At 35.9% G+C, this 12,541-nt stretch overlaps 1 protein-coding gene across 2 annotated transcripts; it reads left to right on the forward strand.

Annotated features, from left to right (window-relative positions):
• The first annotated feature begins 1,893 nt into the window (after positions 1–1,893).
• Positions 1,894–12,189, forward strand: HUA1 (floral homeotic protein (HUA1)). 2 transcript variants are annotated; one of them, XM_089416214.1, is made up of 14 exons: positions 1,894–3,043; positions 5,399–5,640; positions 8,418–8,480; positions 8,647–8,754; positions 8,850–8,903; positions 9,018–9,245; positions 9,582–9,619; positions 9,821–9,867; positions 9,995–10,059; positions 10,248–10,313; positions 10,796–10,909; positions 10,996–11,145; positions 11,245–11,404; positions 11,696–12,189. In XM_089416214.1, exons 1-14 carry the CDS (start codon positions 2,500–2,502, stop codon positions 11,737–11,739), a joined length of 1,923 nt encoding a protein of 640 aa, XP_089272340.1. In that variant the 5' UTR covers positions 1,894–2,499; the 3' UTR covers positions 11,740–12,189. The 2 variants fall into 2 exon arrangements, with proteins under 2 accessions (XP_089272340.1, XP_089272339.1); XM_089416213.1 differs by having other exon boundaries at positions 1,896–3,043; positions 9,992–10,059.
• Positions 12,190–12,541: the final 352 nt, after the last annotated feature.

Below are 12,541 nucleotides of genomic sequence, written 5' to 3' on the forward strand. Positions count from 1 at the left end.
CGAAAGACTTTAGAGAGGAGGGAGAGGCAGGGGATATCATCCTCCTCCTCCTTAGCACAATTATGGCGTTGATCGCTACGATGTAGACATCCCAGGGTGCATTTGTAGGTTTCTAATTGACATCGAGGTTGAGGAGATCAGGAACACGAGTGACACCTATTGGGCAATCAAGAACCTGTTTGGTAGACATTTGCGAGGCCAAGAAGAGGCGATGTAAGTGGTGGAGGGTCGCATTGTTGACCTAGACTTTCACCTAGTTTAGGCGAGGGGCTACCTTGTGTGTTCTTGGTTGGGGTGCTAGGAATTTGGTTCCCTCCTCCTCCCTCGACTTCAGAGTCTTCCAACTCTCGGGACGACCAGGACTCCTCCCAAAGTCCCCTGGATTCAGTCTCCCACGGCACAAAGCCGACTAACCTTGTGAAGCTGGGGCTTGACTATAGAGTTGAGATAATCTCTAGACAACTAGAGCCTTCATGCAACAGAGAAATGGCTAAGGCCACTAGTAGCAAGGTAGCTGAGCCAAACAAGCAGCAAGAGGCAAATTCACAGCAACATGCCAACACTAGCTATGGAACAACAATTATGTGGGAGCATCCACCATGGTTGGAAGATGGATAGGATGACCCATTTAGTTAAAATGCCTAGCATGGTTCAGACTCAAAATTCAAGAAAGGCCTTTCTTCAGTTTTTGGAACTCTTTCTTTGTTCATCTTTGGTTTTTTACAAGCACAATGCTTTTTGTAACATTCTAAGAGGCCATCTGGTTTCCCAATTTTGGGCAAATGGTCATTCTTAGTCTCTGCATAAGGCTAGTTCTAGGTCAAATAGGTTTCTTTGCTTTTTGCCTATGCTAAATCCAGACTTTGTCTATAAACATATCCACTTGTTTGTATCATATGCAATTTCTCAATAATATCTAATACATTTTAAAACAAAGTATTTAATAAAAACCCATAGAAAAATAATAACAAAAGCCCGATAATTCATTTATGTTGGTTTTGAAGAATATTACTATATAAAAACAAGTTCACTCATTAAACTTAACTATCACACAAATTCACCCATTAAACTTAACTATTGCATTCTGGTAGTAGTTAAAAAAATCAATAACCCATGACAATCAAAAGAAGCTTATACATCCCTAAATAATGTGCAAAGTGATATGCAACAATATATAAAATGATATATGTAATGGTGTAAAATTGAAATGGTATATATATTACCGTATATCATATAATAAATTATTATAAATTAAATTTATTTATGAAATGTAAATTAGCTAGTCTATGAGGGTTTTTATTTTTACTATCATAATTTAAATATAATGGAAAATGTTTGAATAATTATATAAAAATTGTTTCAAAGAGTATGAGTTTTTCAAAATCTTAAAAATTATGATATATTTATATATTTTTTTTACCATAGTGAATCAATAACTAGTTAGAATAATTTGGATAACGCTGAATATCAAACCTAGAGGTTGCCACTATAATACCAAGAGTATATCAAACCAGATATAATAGAAATTTATAACTCCAAATCACATATACTAGATATTTATGACTTAACTTTAACTTAACAAAAACCTCAACAAATACCAGATTTTGATTTAGCAAAAACCAAAACTCCAAAAAAAATAAAGTATCCTACCCCTTAAATCTTAATGTAAAAGACCAAAAATATCCCAATTACAATAGAGAATAACATCCTATCCATTGTGCCGCTGACTCAATCTTCCACAAAAACATACCTACCTTTTACTAAACACTAGAGGCTAAATACTACCGGGAGGATACGAGGGAAATGCCGACATAGGAGATTAGTAAGCGAGGGAAATTCCGATATAGACACCATACATATATATATATAATTTGCATCTTCCACGTTGATGAGATGAAATATGTGATATTCAAGTTTTACAAATCGGAAATCGACTGTTTAAAGGGCTATTATATGACCAGTTATTATTTGACCAATCTGCCGCCTTGGAGTCCTCTTGTTTCTGTTTTTTTTTTAAACTAGGGTTGGCAACAAAATATATTTGATTCAAGGGTTTAGGGTTTACGCGTTGTCTGAGGCCCTGCTAAATGAGGTCACTACTTATTGGCAGAGGGTAGGCGGACATACTTTTCCGACATTCAGATTTAGCATTTGTCGCATTCCATTTTTCTGAAGTGCATAGCGGGAGATCGAAGGTTCAAAAGTTTGTGAGAAAACCCGAAGTGGTAAAAGGGGAAAAAAATGTCGCTGTAAATACTTTAAGATCGAAGATCTTTGGTGTCTCCTTTCTTCTGACGGGCTTTTGCTGGGGCTTTGGTTTTCTGTTCTACGAAGGAGAGATTCTGGTTTCCCTTGTCTTCGGCGCTCAAGGTTAGGGTTAGGGTTTTGTCAGACAGCTGCCGAAGTCAGGGACACTTTATTCATCCGTGTAAGCGTTTCGAAAGTTTGTATCAGTATTTTGTAGCTTACGAGTGTGGTTGGGTGTTGTAGTTATTGAATATGGGACACCAGATTTACAGCTCTAGCCAGTCTCTAGGTTCGGCTTCTCGTGGTAACCCTGTACTCGGTTATAACGGCGGCAGAGCTCTTGAGCCGCCCATGTTTCCAGCCAGACCCTATGATCTGCCCGCCGAGTCTCGGTATTTCTCTGGAGATCAGATGTCAAACTCAATGCAGCTTGACAAACCAGGAGGGCGCTACATGTTCGGCGAACGTGTTCCCAGTGAGCGCACTCCTGCTGAAACTGGGAGCCGACCTGGCTCATTTAGTTTGGATAGGTACATGCCCTCAGAAGCAACACAAAGGGCTGATTCCTCCAGGTACTATCCCGGTCATAACAGCTCAATGTTTCTGAATGGCAGCGATACGGCCCACTACAAGGGTGGAGATGCGGTGGGTTTCGGCTCGACGAGTGCTTATTTTCCTAGTAGGCATTCAGCAGGCCTTGTTTCTCCTCCACTGCAGCAGACACAGTGGCCTGGAGCAGAATCTCGCGGTTCAATGCCTGGAGGAGTGACTGGTGTCAAGCGTCCAAATGAAGAAGGTATGCATTTCTATGCACCAATTTCTCTTCAAGGTATCATTCTTTTTGAAGCTAATGTGTGTATTCTTACTGGTTTTTTAAATCGGGTGTTATGTAATAAATATTAGTTTTATGCACATATGAATTAACAGCTATAGTAATTAGCAGTTAGGGAGATCTAGTCGGAGATGGATGTTCAGTTTAGAAACACCTATTTACAATGTATTTTACAACGCAAACTAGTGCACATACGAGACTATCTTGTCGCATTAAAATAAATAGGTTGATTGGAACACACATCCTAACGACTTGCTGGGAAGAAAAACAGTAACACCCCTCATCAAAGTGGTTGGCAAGAAGGTTCCCTTGCACATGCTTATGATGTAGATTCTCAATATCCTACTGTGTTCTTTTAAAACATGCAATTTCAAATCTTAAGATGCCTTCTGTGATCATGAAATCGCTGTTATCTATAAATTTGACAGTTGGCTATTTCAATCGTCGTTTATTGCTGAAGATGGAGCTTCATGGTATAAACACAACTTAAACATAACTTGGTTAATTACTCGAACATTGATTTTAAAGTTTTACTTCTTATTAAAATCATGGAAAGATACTTGATGAATTTGCATATTACTGGCTCCCATCTGAATCGGTTGAGGCATGCCAGCGTATTACCACCTTCACTTATTACAATTGAAGTGCCTCTGAACAAAAGAGTATAGTCTGCAATGAGATATACTTGCAGATTCCCAACTGTTCGTTCCAATTCTTGCAACTTGCCTTAAAGTTGCTTGATATTGAATAGTCTGTTAGCCTACTTGGCCTACATTCTTATCAATTGGAGGGTTACAAGCCTAATGGAACAGTTATAACACTGTTATAACAATTCTAATTAGGTGTAGGCTTGAATTAACGTGCATGCCGTATATTCTTATTAGTTGGAAGGTTATGTGGTAATGAAAGGTTACTTGATATTAAATAGTCTGTTGTAATTTATGATTGTTAGACATTGACGGAAATCCATGTTCCATTGGAGGTCTGTGTAGGGTGGGTTTTCTTACCAAAAAAATAGATAATATACTAGTACAATATACTTGTACCTTGCATGAATGATATGTAATGGGTGTTTATATACACAATAATATGCATTTGGTTGCTGTTAAGATTACAGGTTGAGGTACTATTTGATTTTTTAAAACTATATTATTTGATTATATATGATTGATGGGGTTTCTATCTATTTATGTTGCCCCATTTCTGAAATCTGCAAACTGTTCTTTTGGCAGTTTGTAACTTGCTTTTCATCGTTTGAAAAAACTTGAACTGATATTAGATATAGGCCTTGATGCATGGCCAATATATTTTCACATGAGCTAGTTTGACAGATCTGTCATTGTTAGTAGAATTTAAGTGGCAGATAATGTCATATGACAGTTTCTGTCAACAGTATCCTGTCCAAGTATTAATGTTGCTTTTATTTAGTATAACTTTGTTGGGTACCATGGTCAATCAGTTTGTTGTCTGGGAGATTATTTCAGATATATATTATGCTGAACATATTGCTTATGATGGTATTAAGGCTAAGTTATATTTCCTATTCTTTTACGGTGCCCAAAATTTGGCTTATGGGCTGGTTATTGAGTGCACATGACGTGACTTGGGTCCATTCTGGTGACTACCACTAGTTTTGTTATATTCAGAACCATTCTGGATGATAAGAACTCTGGTATTATCAAGCTTTTCTGTGCCATACTAGCATTGTCCGTAGAAAGAGCTTTAGTTCTTGGAAATTAGAAAACACTATTGCTTGAACATGTTTGGCAGACTGTAATAGGCTATATTAGACCAATATATGATATACATTCATCAAATAATGTTGATGAAACCTTGGACCACTTTTGTAACAAAATTACGGATAAAATATTTAACAGATTACAGTATAATTTCACTATGCCGTCTCTCAGAGGAGTTTTGAGGCTGTAGTTATGGACAGTATCTGAGAACTGAATTACTATCCACTGCTTATGATATTTTAGGGCTGGAGAATATATATACATTAGTGATATAATTTATAGATAGTTAATTAACTATTTATCTGACTGATTTTCTTTTTTCTCTGCTGTTGCATTGGTACAATTATACTATTTGGACCTTGCTGGATGTGACGCTATACATATATGTTGGTATATGGCCATCATACTACCGTGGTAACCTGCATTTTTGTATTGTATATGTAACTATTGACTCTCTCCATATTTCTTTTTATGTAATTCGTTTTCTTTCTTATTATTTATGTTTTTATATATCACTATCTATTTTCTATTATGGATCATTGTTTCCATATTGTATATGCTATATTCTCTCTCCTCATAGTTTCACAAACTCTTTTGGGAACTCATAACGCATTTGGGCAAAATGAAGCTCTTTCATCTGTGAATGCATTGCCCAAGCGCCCTAGGTTGGACGGTTCAAGTGATTTTCCCATTTATCCTCAGCGACTTGGAGAAAAGGATTGTACTCACTATATGATGACAAGAACCTGTAAATTTGGAGCTGACTGCAAGTTTGATCATCCCTTTTGGGTTCCAGCTGGTGGAATTCCAAACTGGAAAGAGGTGACTGTTAACTCTGTATTGTTATTTAATTGTATTGAGTTGTAACTTAGTACTTACAGTAGCTTGTTTTCTCTTAGCATATAATGTTATAAAGTTTTAGCATATAATAATATACAAGTTACTTTCGATTGTAGTATATAATTCTACCCTGACAATATGTACTTTATTTAATAAAATCCCTTATTTTGCGATAAATTTTGCAGATTGTGCAATATCTTCAATCATACATATTTTGATGACCATTCACATCTTCCCCATTGTTATGGCTTGTGTGCAGTTTTATGATCTGTGTTGCATGCCTTGTTTTCAGTCTCTCTTTATTCAGAAAGAGAAGAAAGGGTGGATTTATCTGTAAATTAGAAAGAAAAACACGTTACACTTATAAAATACTTTCATGATTGTATGTGTGCATGTATGTATGTCTGCTTATTTATCCCCCTATTTCTATTCTTGATTTTCTGAATGAGTTGTGTTCTTCTATTCTCAACCAAATGAAATCTATTTCTTATACTCAATGGCCATGTAATTTTTTTTAATGGGCTAAATGAATTAGTTACTGTATTAGGATGTCGGATCCCCTCCAAAAAAAGTCCACTTGTAGATGAGTTTGTTTGCGCTGAGAGGTGCTCTCCAGCCCAGTAAGGTGGAGGTGTTGTAATGCCCTGTAAATCCTGTGGACAATAAAGTATTATGTGATAATTATTATTTTTATTAATTTTTGTTGGGTAGTTAAGGTAAACTTGACTTGGTCAAGTTACTGGTGGTTTTTGAGCTTCAGCTTAATGAGAAGCCATGGTATTGATGTGGAATATAGCCTATTTAAAAGGAGAAATTAAATCTGACGAAATCCATCTTAAACTCCAAATCTACCAAAGGCCGAGAGGGATCAAATCTTGTTTCACTCTAAAAGAGGTTTGCATCTCAAGGGATTTGATCCCTTTCGGCGCTCGGTAGATCCGGAGTTAAGATGGATCTAGGCTGGTTTATCCAACATAGAGTTGAATAAAGCAGCTCAAGTTTGATCGCTGAAGTGTTGTATGTGAAGTTCCAAGGCATGTTTGAGATAGGTTCTATATGGCATACTTAGCTGTACACTTAAATACCTTCAGCTAATTTTACATGGGAACAGATATGGGTCTTGATACACATCCTGCTACTTTTTTGTTTGAAAAGTCTGGATTTGGATGTGGAAAATTAGCATGTATAAGAATATAATTACATATATATCTTGTCAAAAAGTATGTATTTCAAATATATTAATGTGTTTTATGAAGGGGGAGGGGCTTCTTTATAAGAAAAAAATTAGGAGCTTAGTGCTGCACACTATGCCATTATTTTTATTGTGTTTTTTGTATTTTTTGGGCACTTCTCCTCATTCTAATGATGGTAAACACTATATTCTTCAGACCAAATGGCAAGGTCAACAACAGGGATCAAGTTTGTTAAACAATATACTTGCTTGGGTCTCAACATGTCACTTGTAGGAATTCAACCTGGTTGGGGAGGATAACTCCTACCAACTACAACAAATTGACAAAATTGACAAAATTGGCAGATCCTTGGCTATCACAACCATTATATGTTTGAAGTTCATTGTAGTACTTGTTATTGTTTGTGTGTGCGCCAATCCAATTAGCATCAAAATGCAGATAATAAGGATAAGCAGTGCACACTTTATTATGCATCTATGTTTATGTGAAATAAACAGACATCTGTCTTCTAGACATCTGGCGAACTTAATGTGATATGTTATAAGTGGACTGTGGGCTGTGTAGCGATTGATTATTGCATGCAAGTGTTAATATGTTATTAATTTTTCATATCAAGGTACTATGATTTATTTGCCCCTAAATAATGTGTCTGGTTGTATGCTTAGATAGCACATCCCAGTTGTATTAGGGAGTAATTTGTTTCACCTGGACTAGATTAAATTGACAGAATTGGCAGATCCTTGGCTGTCACAGCAATTATATATTATAAGATCTATTGTAGTACTTGTTATTGTTTTGTGTGTGCCAATCTGATTAGCATGAAAATGCAGATAATAAAGATAAGCACACTTGATTACACGTCTGTGTTTGTGAAATAAATATACATTTGTTTTCCAGTCTGATAAACTTATTAATGTGATATGTTATAAGTGGACTGTGGGCTGTGTTGTGGCAATTGATTACCACATGTAAGTGTAAATGTGTTATTAATTTTTATATCAAGGTATTAGGATTATTTGCACCTAAATAGTGTGTCTAAACTTATGCTTTAGCTAGCACATTTCAGTTGTATTAGGGAGTACTTTGTTTCTATGAAACAGTTATTCATTTACCAAAAAATTCCTAATCATGGACTTAATTATAATTCTCTCATATAGTATTGCTCTTTTGACATTCAGATTGTAGCAAGATTAATAGGCTTACTAATCATGGATTTAATTATAATTCTCTCATATAGTATTGCTCTTTTGACATTCAGATTGTAGCAAGATTAATAGGCTTACGATTATTGCTGTCTTGCTGTCTCTACCCTTTCCCACTTACAGATTGGTAGCACTGCTTGTTCTTTCTAGCCCCATATTGTTCTTTGTTATCAGATGAACTTTTGGTTGGGTATGTATATTGTAAAATTCAATCTGAAGAATGCCTGAGTTAGGTTGTCAGGTTGATGTAATTTTTGATTCAGTATATCCAATCCTGTAAGGTCAGTGGCAAGGCTGTTCCATTTTACACTACATGATTAACTTCGACGGGACCAATAATTTTACATCTGTTGTGTGGCTCCAGGTGCCATCTGTTGCCACAAGCAGTGAGTCCCCACCGGAGAGGCCAGGCGAGCCTGAGTGTCCTGTAAGTTATGGAGCCATTTTTTTTGGTTTTTTTTTTGTTTATTTTGTTGTAGCTGACATCCTTCTGATATTGTTGTAATTTAGCTTTTGTTCGTGATGTTTGATTTCTTTTGATGTTTAATTTAGCTCTTTGTTGTGTTGTTTGATTTTCATATTATTGAACTCAGTACTATATGAAAACTGGCATATGCAAGTTTGGTTCAAAATGCAAGTTCCACCACCCAAAAGATAGGTTGGCAACCTTAAACTCAGACGAGAATTTTGATGGAAATGAGGTACTAAACTGAGTCTGTTTTTGTCGATTATTTTTTGTTTTCCATTAAATATGATATGTGATTAGTCCTTGAATTTATTTTTCTTGCTTTTGTAGGTCAAACTTGCTACTGGTTCACTACCAGAGAGGCCTGGCGAGCCTGAGTGTGCTGTAAGATACTCAGTGATGAGTTTTGTGCTTTCATGTTCTATAACCATTTCTAATCAGATTATATTTTTGCTTTTTGAACTGTTGGTTTATTGAATTTCTTGTTGTGGATCTCAGTTTTTTGTCAAGACAGGTATTTGCAAGTATGGTGCCAAGTGCAAGTTTGATCATCCAAAAGACAAAGGAGGATCTTTAAAAATATCAGAGCACAAAGTGAATGGGGATGCTGCTGTAACTGCCGGAACAGAGGAACAAGGGGTTTCTGGAGATATAAATGGGAAAACAGATGTCATACCTATAAAGCCGGCTACCATGCACAATTCCAAGGGCTTGCCAATTAGACCTGTGAGTATTTGTTTGGATTTATCTATTGCTTAATGTATGGATAAATAAGTCTGTCGTCAGTAATTGCAAATTAAATTTTTGTTAGTCCACAGTCACCTCGAGTTACTGTGTTATATGGTTATTAGTGCTTGCTCTCTACAATGATAAAGAACCTGGGCTGGATTCTCCTTATGTGTTCTCTTTGATGTAATTCATTGGTATAGTTGGCTTCATTGCTTTCTGTGTCTGTACTTGTGGTTTTGTATTAAGATTGTTTGGGCTTGCTGTCAGTGTTTTGCACATCTGAGAATGGTTTTGTTTTGTTTTGATCTAATTGTGGATGCTATGATTTTGCAGGGTGAGACAGATTGCCCATTTTATGTCAAAACTGGGAGGTAATTTTACAATGTTATGCGTTTTCTTTTATCAAATCATGGAGGCAAATCTAAAATTCTTATTCTTGTCATTATATATGTATGAGTAAAAAGGAATGATAATATTATTTTAGTGTTAGTTTAAAACAAGCATATGTTTTATTAAAATATTACAGGTTAATTAATACAAAGTACTTTGATGTGGTTTAATCTTTTGTGTAGCTGCAAATTTGGACCAAATTGCCGATTCAGTCATCCTGATAGGATATGTAAGTTGTAGCTTGATTAGAGAAGTATGGATGTTGGATTCTGTTGAGCTTTCCAATTGCCAAATTTGCAACCTTGCAATAACTAATGTAACTAAAATTACATATCATTTTTGATTTCATGTAGTAGTAAATATGCCACCAGCTGTTATGCCATTTTCTGTCCATGATCAACCTTTAGTTGGCTATTCAGGGGTAAGTTGGAGCCTCCTTTTTACTTCAGAGTAATTTTGTTACAGCGTTTTGTATTTTGATCAAATCCTCTGATGCTGACAGTGAGCTCTTTTATAGTAAAGGTTTTGTGGTTAATAAAATATACTCTAGCACCATCTTTTCTCTAGTGTATTCTACTGATCTGTTGACTGTTATTCATATGTTTTCAGATGCTTCCCCAACATAGTTTAGGAGCTCCTATTCCTCCACAGAGGCCTGGAGAGCCTGAATGTACAGTGAGTAATTTATTATTCAATGTTCACCTTGTTCATATATACATTTATGTGTGCTGAGCTGTTTGGTATGGCTACTTTCCCCTTACGCTGATTTTGGGACATGGTTTGTCTCTATAGCGAACTATATAGCATTGATAGAAATTTGTCTTTGGCTAGGAATGACTGTGAAGAGTGAAATTAAATGTATGTCAGTACGCTTTCTTCTGTAAGTGTGAAAGTGTGCTTGGTTGTCTGTGGTGTTGCTATATTGTGTTTTCTGGTTGGATGTTGCTAGTCAAAATGTCATATTCAAAATAATTGTTACATTTAGAGTGCGTCTGTTTGCCATTTTCTGGTTACATTTAGAGTGACCTTTGCCATTTTCTGGTTACATTTAGAGTGACCTTTGCCATTTTCTGGTTACATTTAGAGTGACCTTTGCCATTTTCTTGTTACATTTAGAGTGACGTTTGCCTAAATTGTAACTGTTTTTTATTGTTCAGTTCTACATAAAAACTGGTGAATGCAAATTTGGACCTTCATGCAAGTTTCACCATCCACTTAATAGACCTGATCCATCTGTGAAGCTGACTCTTGCAGGCCTTCCAAGGAGAGAGGTAAACATCTGAATAAAAAAATGCAATTTTTTTCTCCCAAAATTCTTATTGGTTGCTGTTTTGCTTATTCTATCATACCATTTCAGGGTGAAACTATTTGCCCGTTCTATCTGAAAACTGGGATTTGCAAGTATGGTGTAAACTGTAAATTTGACCATCCTCCCCCAGGAGAACTTGACACAGCTCGTGCTCAGCAACCTGTGAAGTTGACTCTTGCAGGCTTCCCAAGACGAGAGGTAAGGGATGATGCTATATAAGATGCATATTTTAGTTCGAATTGTAATTTTTAATCATGTTTTCTTTTTGTTACATTTCTGGAATTGAATGTTTTGCAGGGTGAGGCTACATGCCCATTCTATATGAAAACTGGAACTTGCAAGTATGGTGCAACTTGCAAGTATGATCATCCCCCTCCTGGAGAAGCTGTAGCCAAAGCTGTTGCAATGGCTGCAACCACTGAAGATATCTCAGCAGATTATGATAAAATTGATTCAGGTATAGATTGTTTTAAGCCATAGGATTTACTGGATTTAATGAAAGAAATTAAAAAATAATTGAATATAAAAATGGTGGATTAAATTTGAATAATGTTACTGGATATAGTTCTTGTACATGCCTGGATATGAGAGTGAATCTGCTGTGTAGTTAACTAATCTTGATTGTTTATTACCCTTTCGTCTGCACTCTAGATGGATAGGATATAAGCAGTTTCGTGTGCTGTGTATCTCTGACTTAGTTGAAAGATCTGTTCACCAGAATAATTGTGGCCAATATGTTTTGCCTCAGGGAATGTTGGAGCCAATGCTACAGATGAAAATATCAAAGATTGATGAACATTGCACAAAGTGGATTAAGGTCTTCTGTTTGAAGAAGACAGGAAGAAAAGTAGATCTGTTCGGGGTTGTAAGCTTTCACCATCAAACTGCTATTTGGGGGATGCAGGAAAATGTCAAATTCAGGGTTGTAAGGTTTTCCCGTGAAGCTGCTATTTGGGAGATTCTCTGAACATTGTCAAAGTTTCCATGCATGCCTAATATTATGAGGAGCATTGAAATCTGTATTTTGATTGTTTCATCTGTTGTAAGTTGTTGACTGTATGACATAGGGTAAAGAATTTTACAGTGAAGATGTTATTGTAGCTATTGCAGGAATGTACAGAAATTGACTATGATTTCATAGCATTCTGTGCAGTTCAAGATTATTTAGCAGATATGATTAGCACAAGTGTAACTTTAATTATGCAGTTTGTTTATGTATTATTTGTTTTAATTTCGGAGCTAGTTGCCCTGTTTATTTACATGCTTTCTATGCTAAGGCTTGAGCCCGAAAACAAACATTAATCTCAGCCGTGGTGTGTAGCTATGCACCCATTCATTTATTAGTTTTTGGGAACTTATGATGCATTATTTCTTTGAGAGGTATGTTTCTGGCTAGAAATCTCACTCAACGCAGGATTTTTGTATGGTTATACCATCATAACTTAGTTCATGCATTTTGCATTTTTGTTGTTTGATATAGCTTTTTGTTAATATAATTGAACATTATAACTAATATCTTTTTACAATAAAAAAGATTATTAGAATTTGAGAATGCCGGCTTACTTTGTGGTCAATAGAAGTATCACTAGACAAA

Source organism: Pinus tabuliformis, chromosome 3_2 (assembly GCF_031772625.1).
Source record: "Pinus tabuliformis cultivar Carrire ecotype Pingquan chromosome 3_2, CPIR1, whole genome shotgun sequence".
NCBI classification, from domain to species: domain Eukaryota; kingdom Viridiplantae; phylum Streptophyta; class Pinopsida; order Pinales; family Pinaceae; genus Pinus; species Pinus tabuliformis.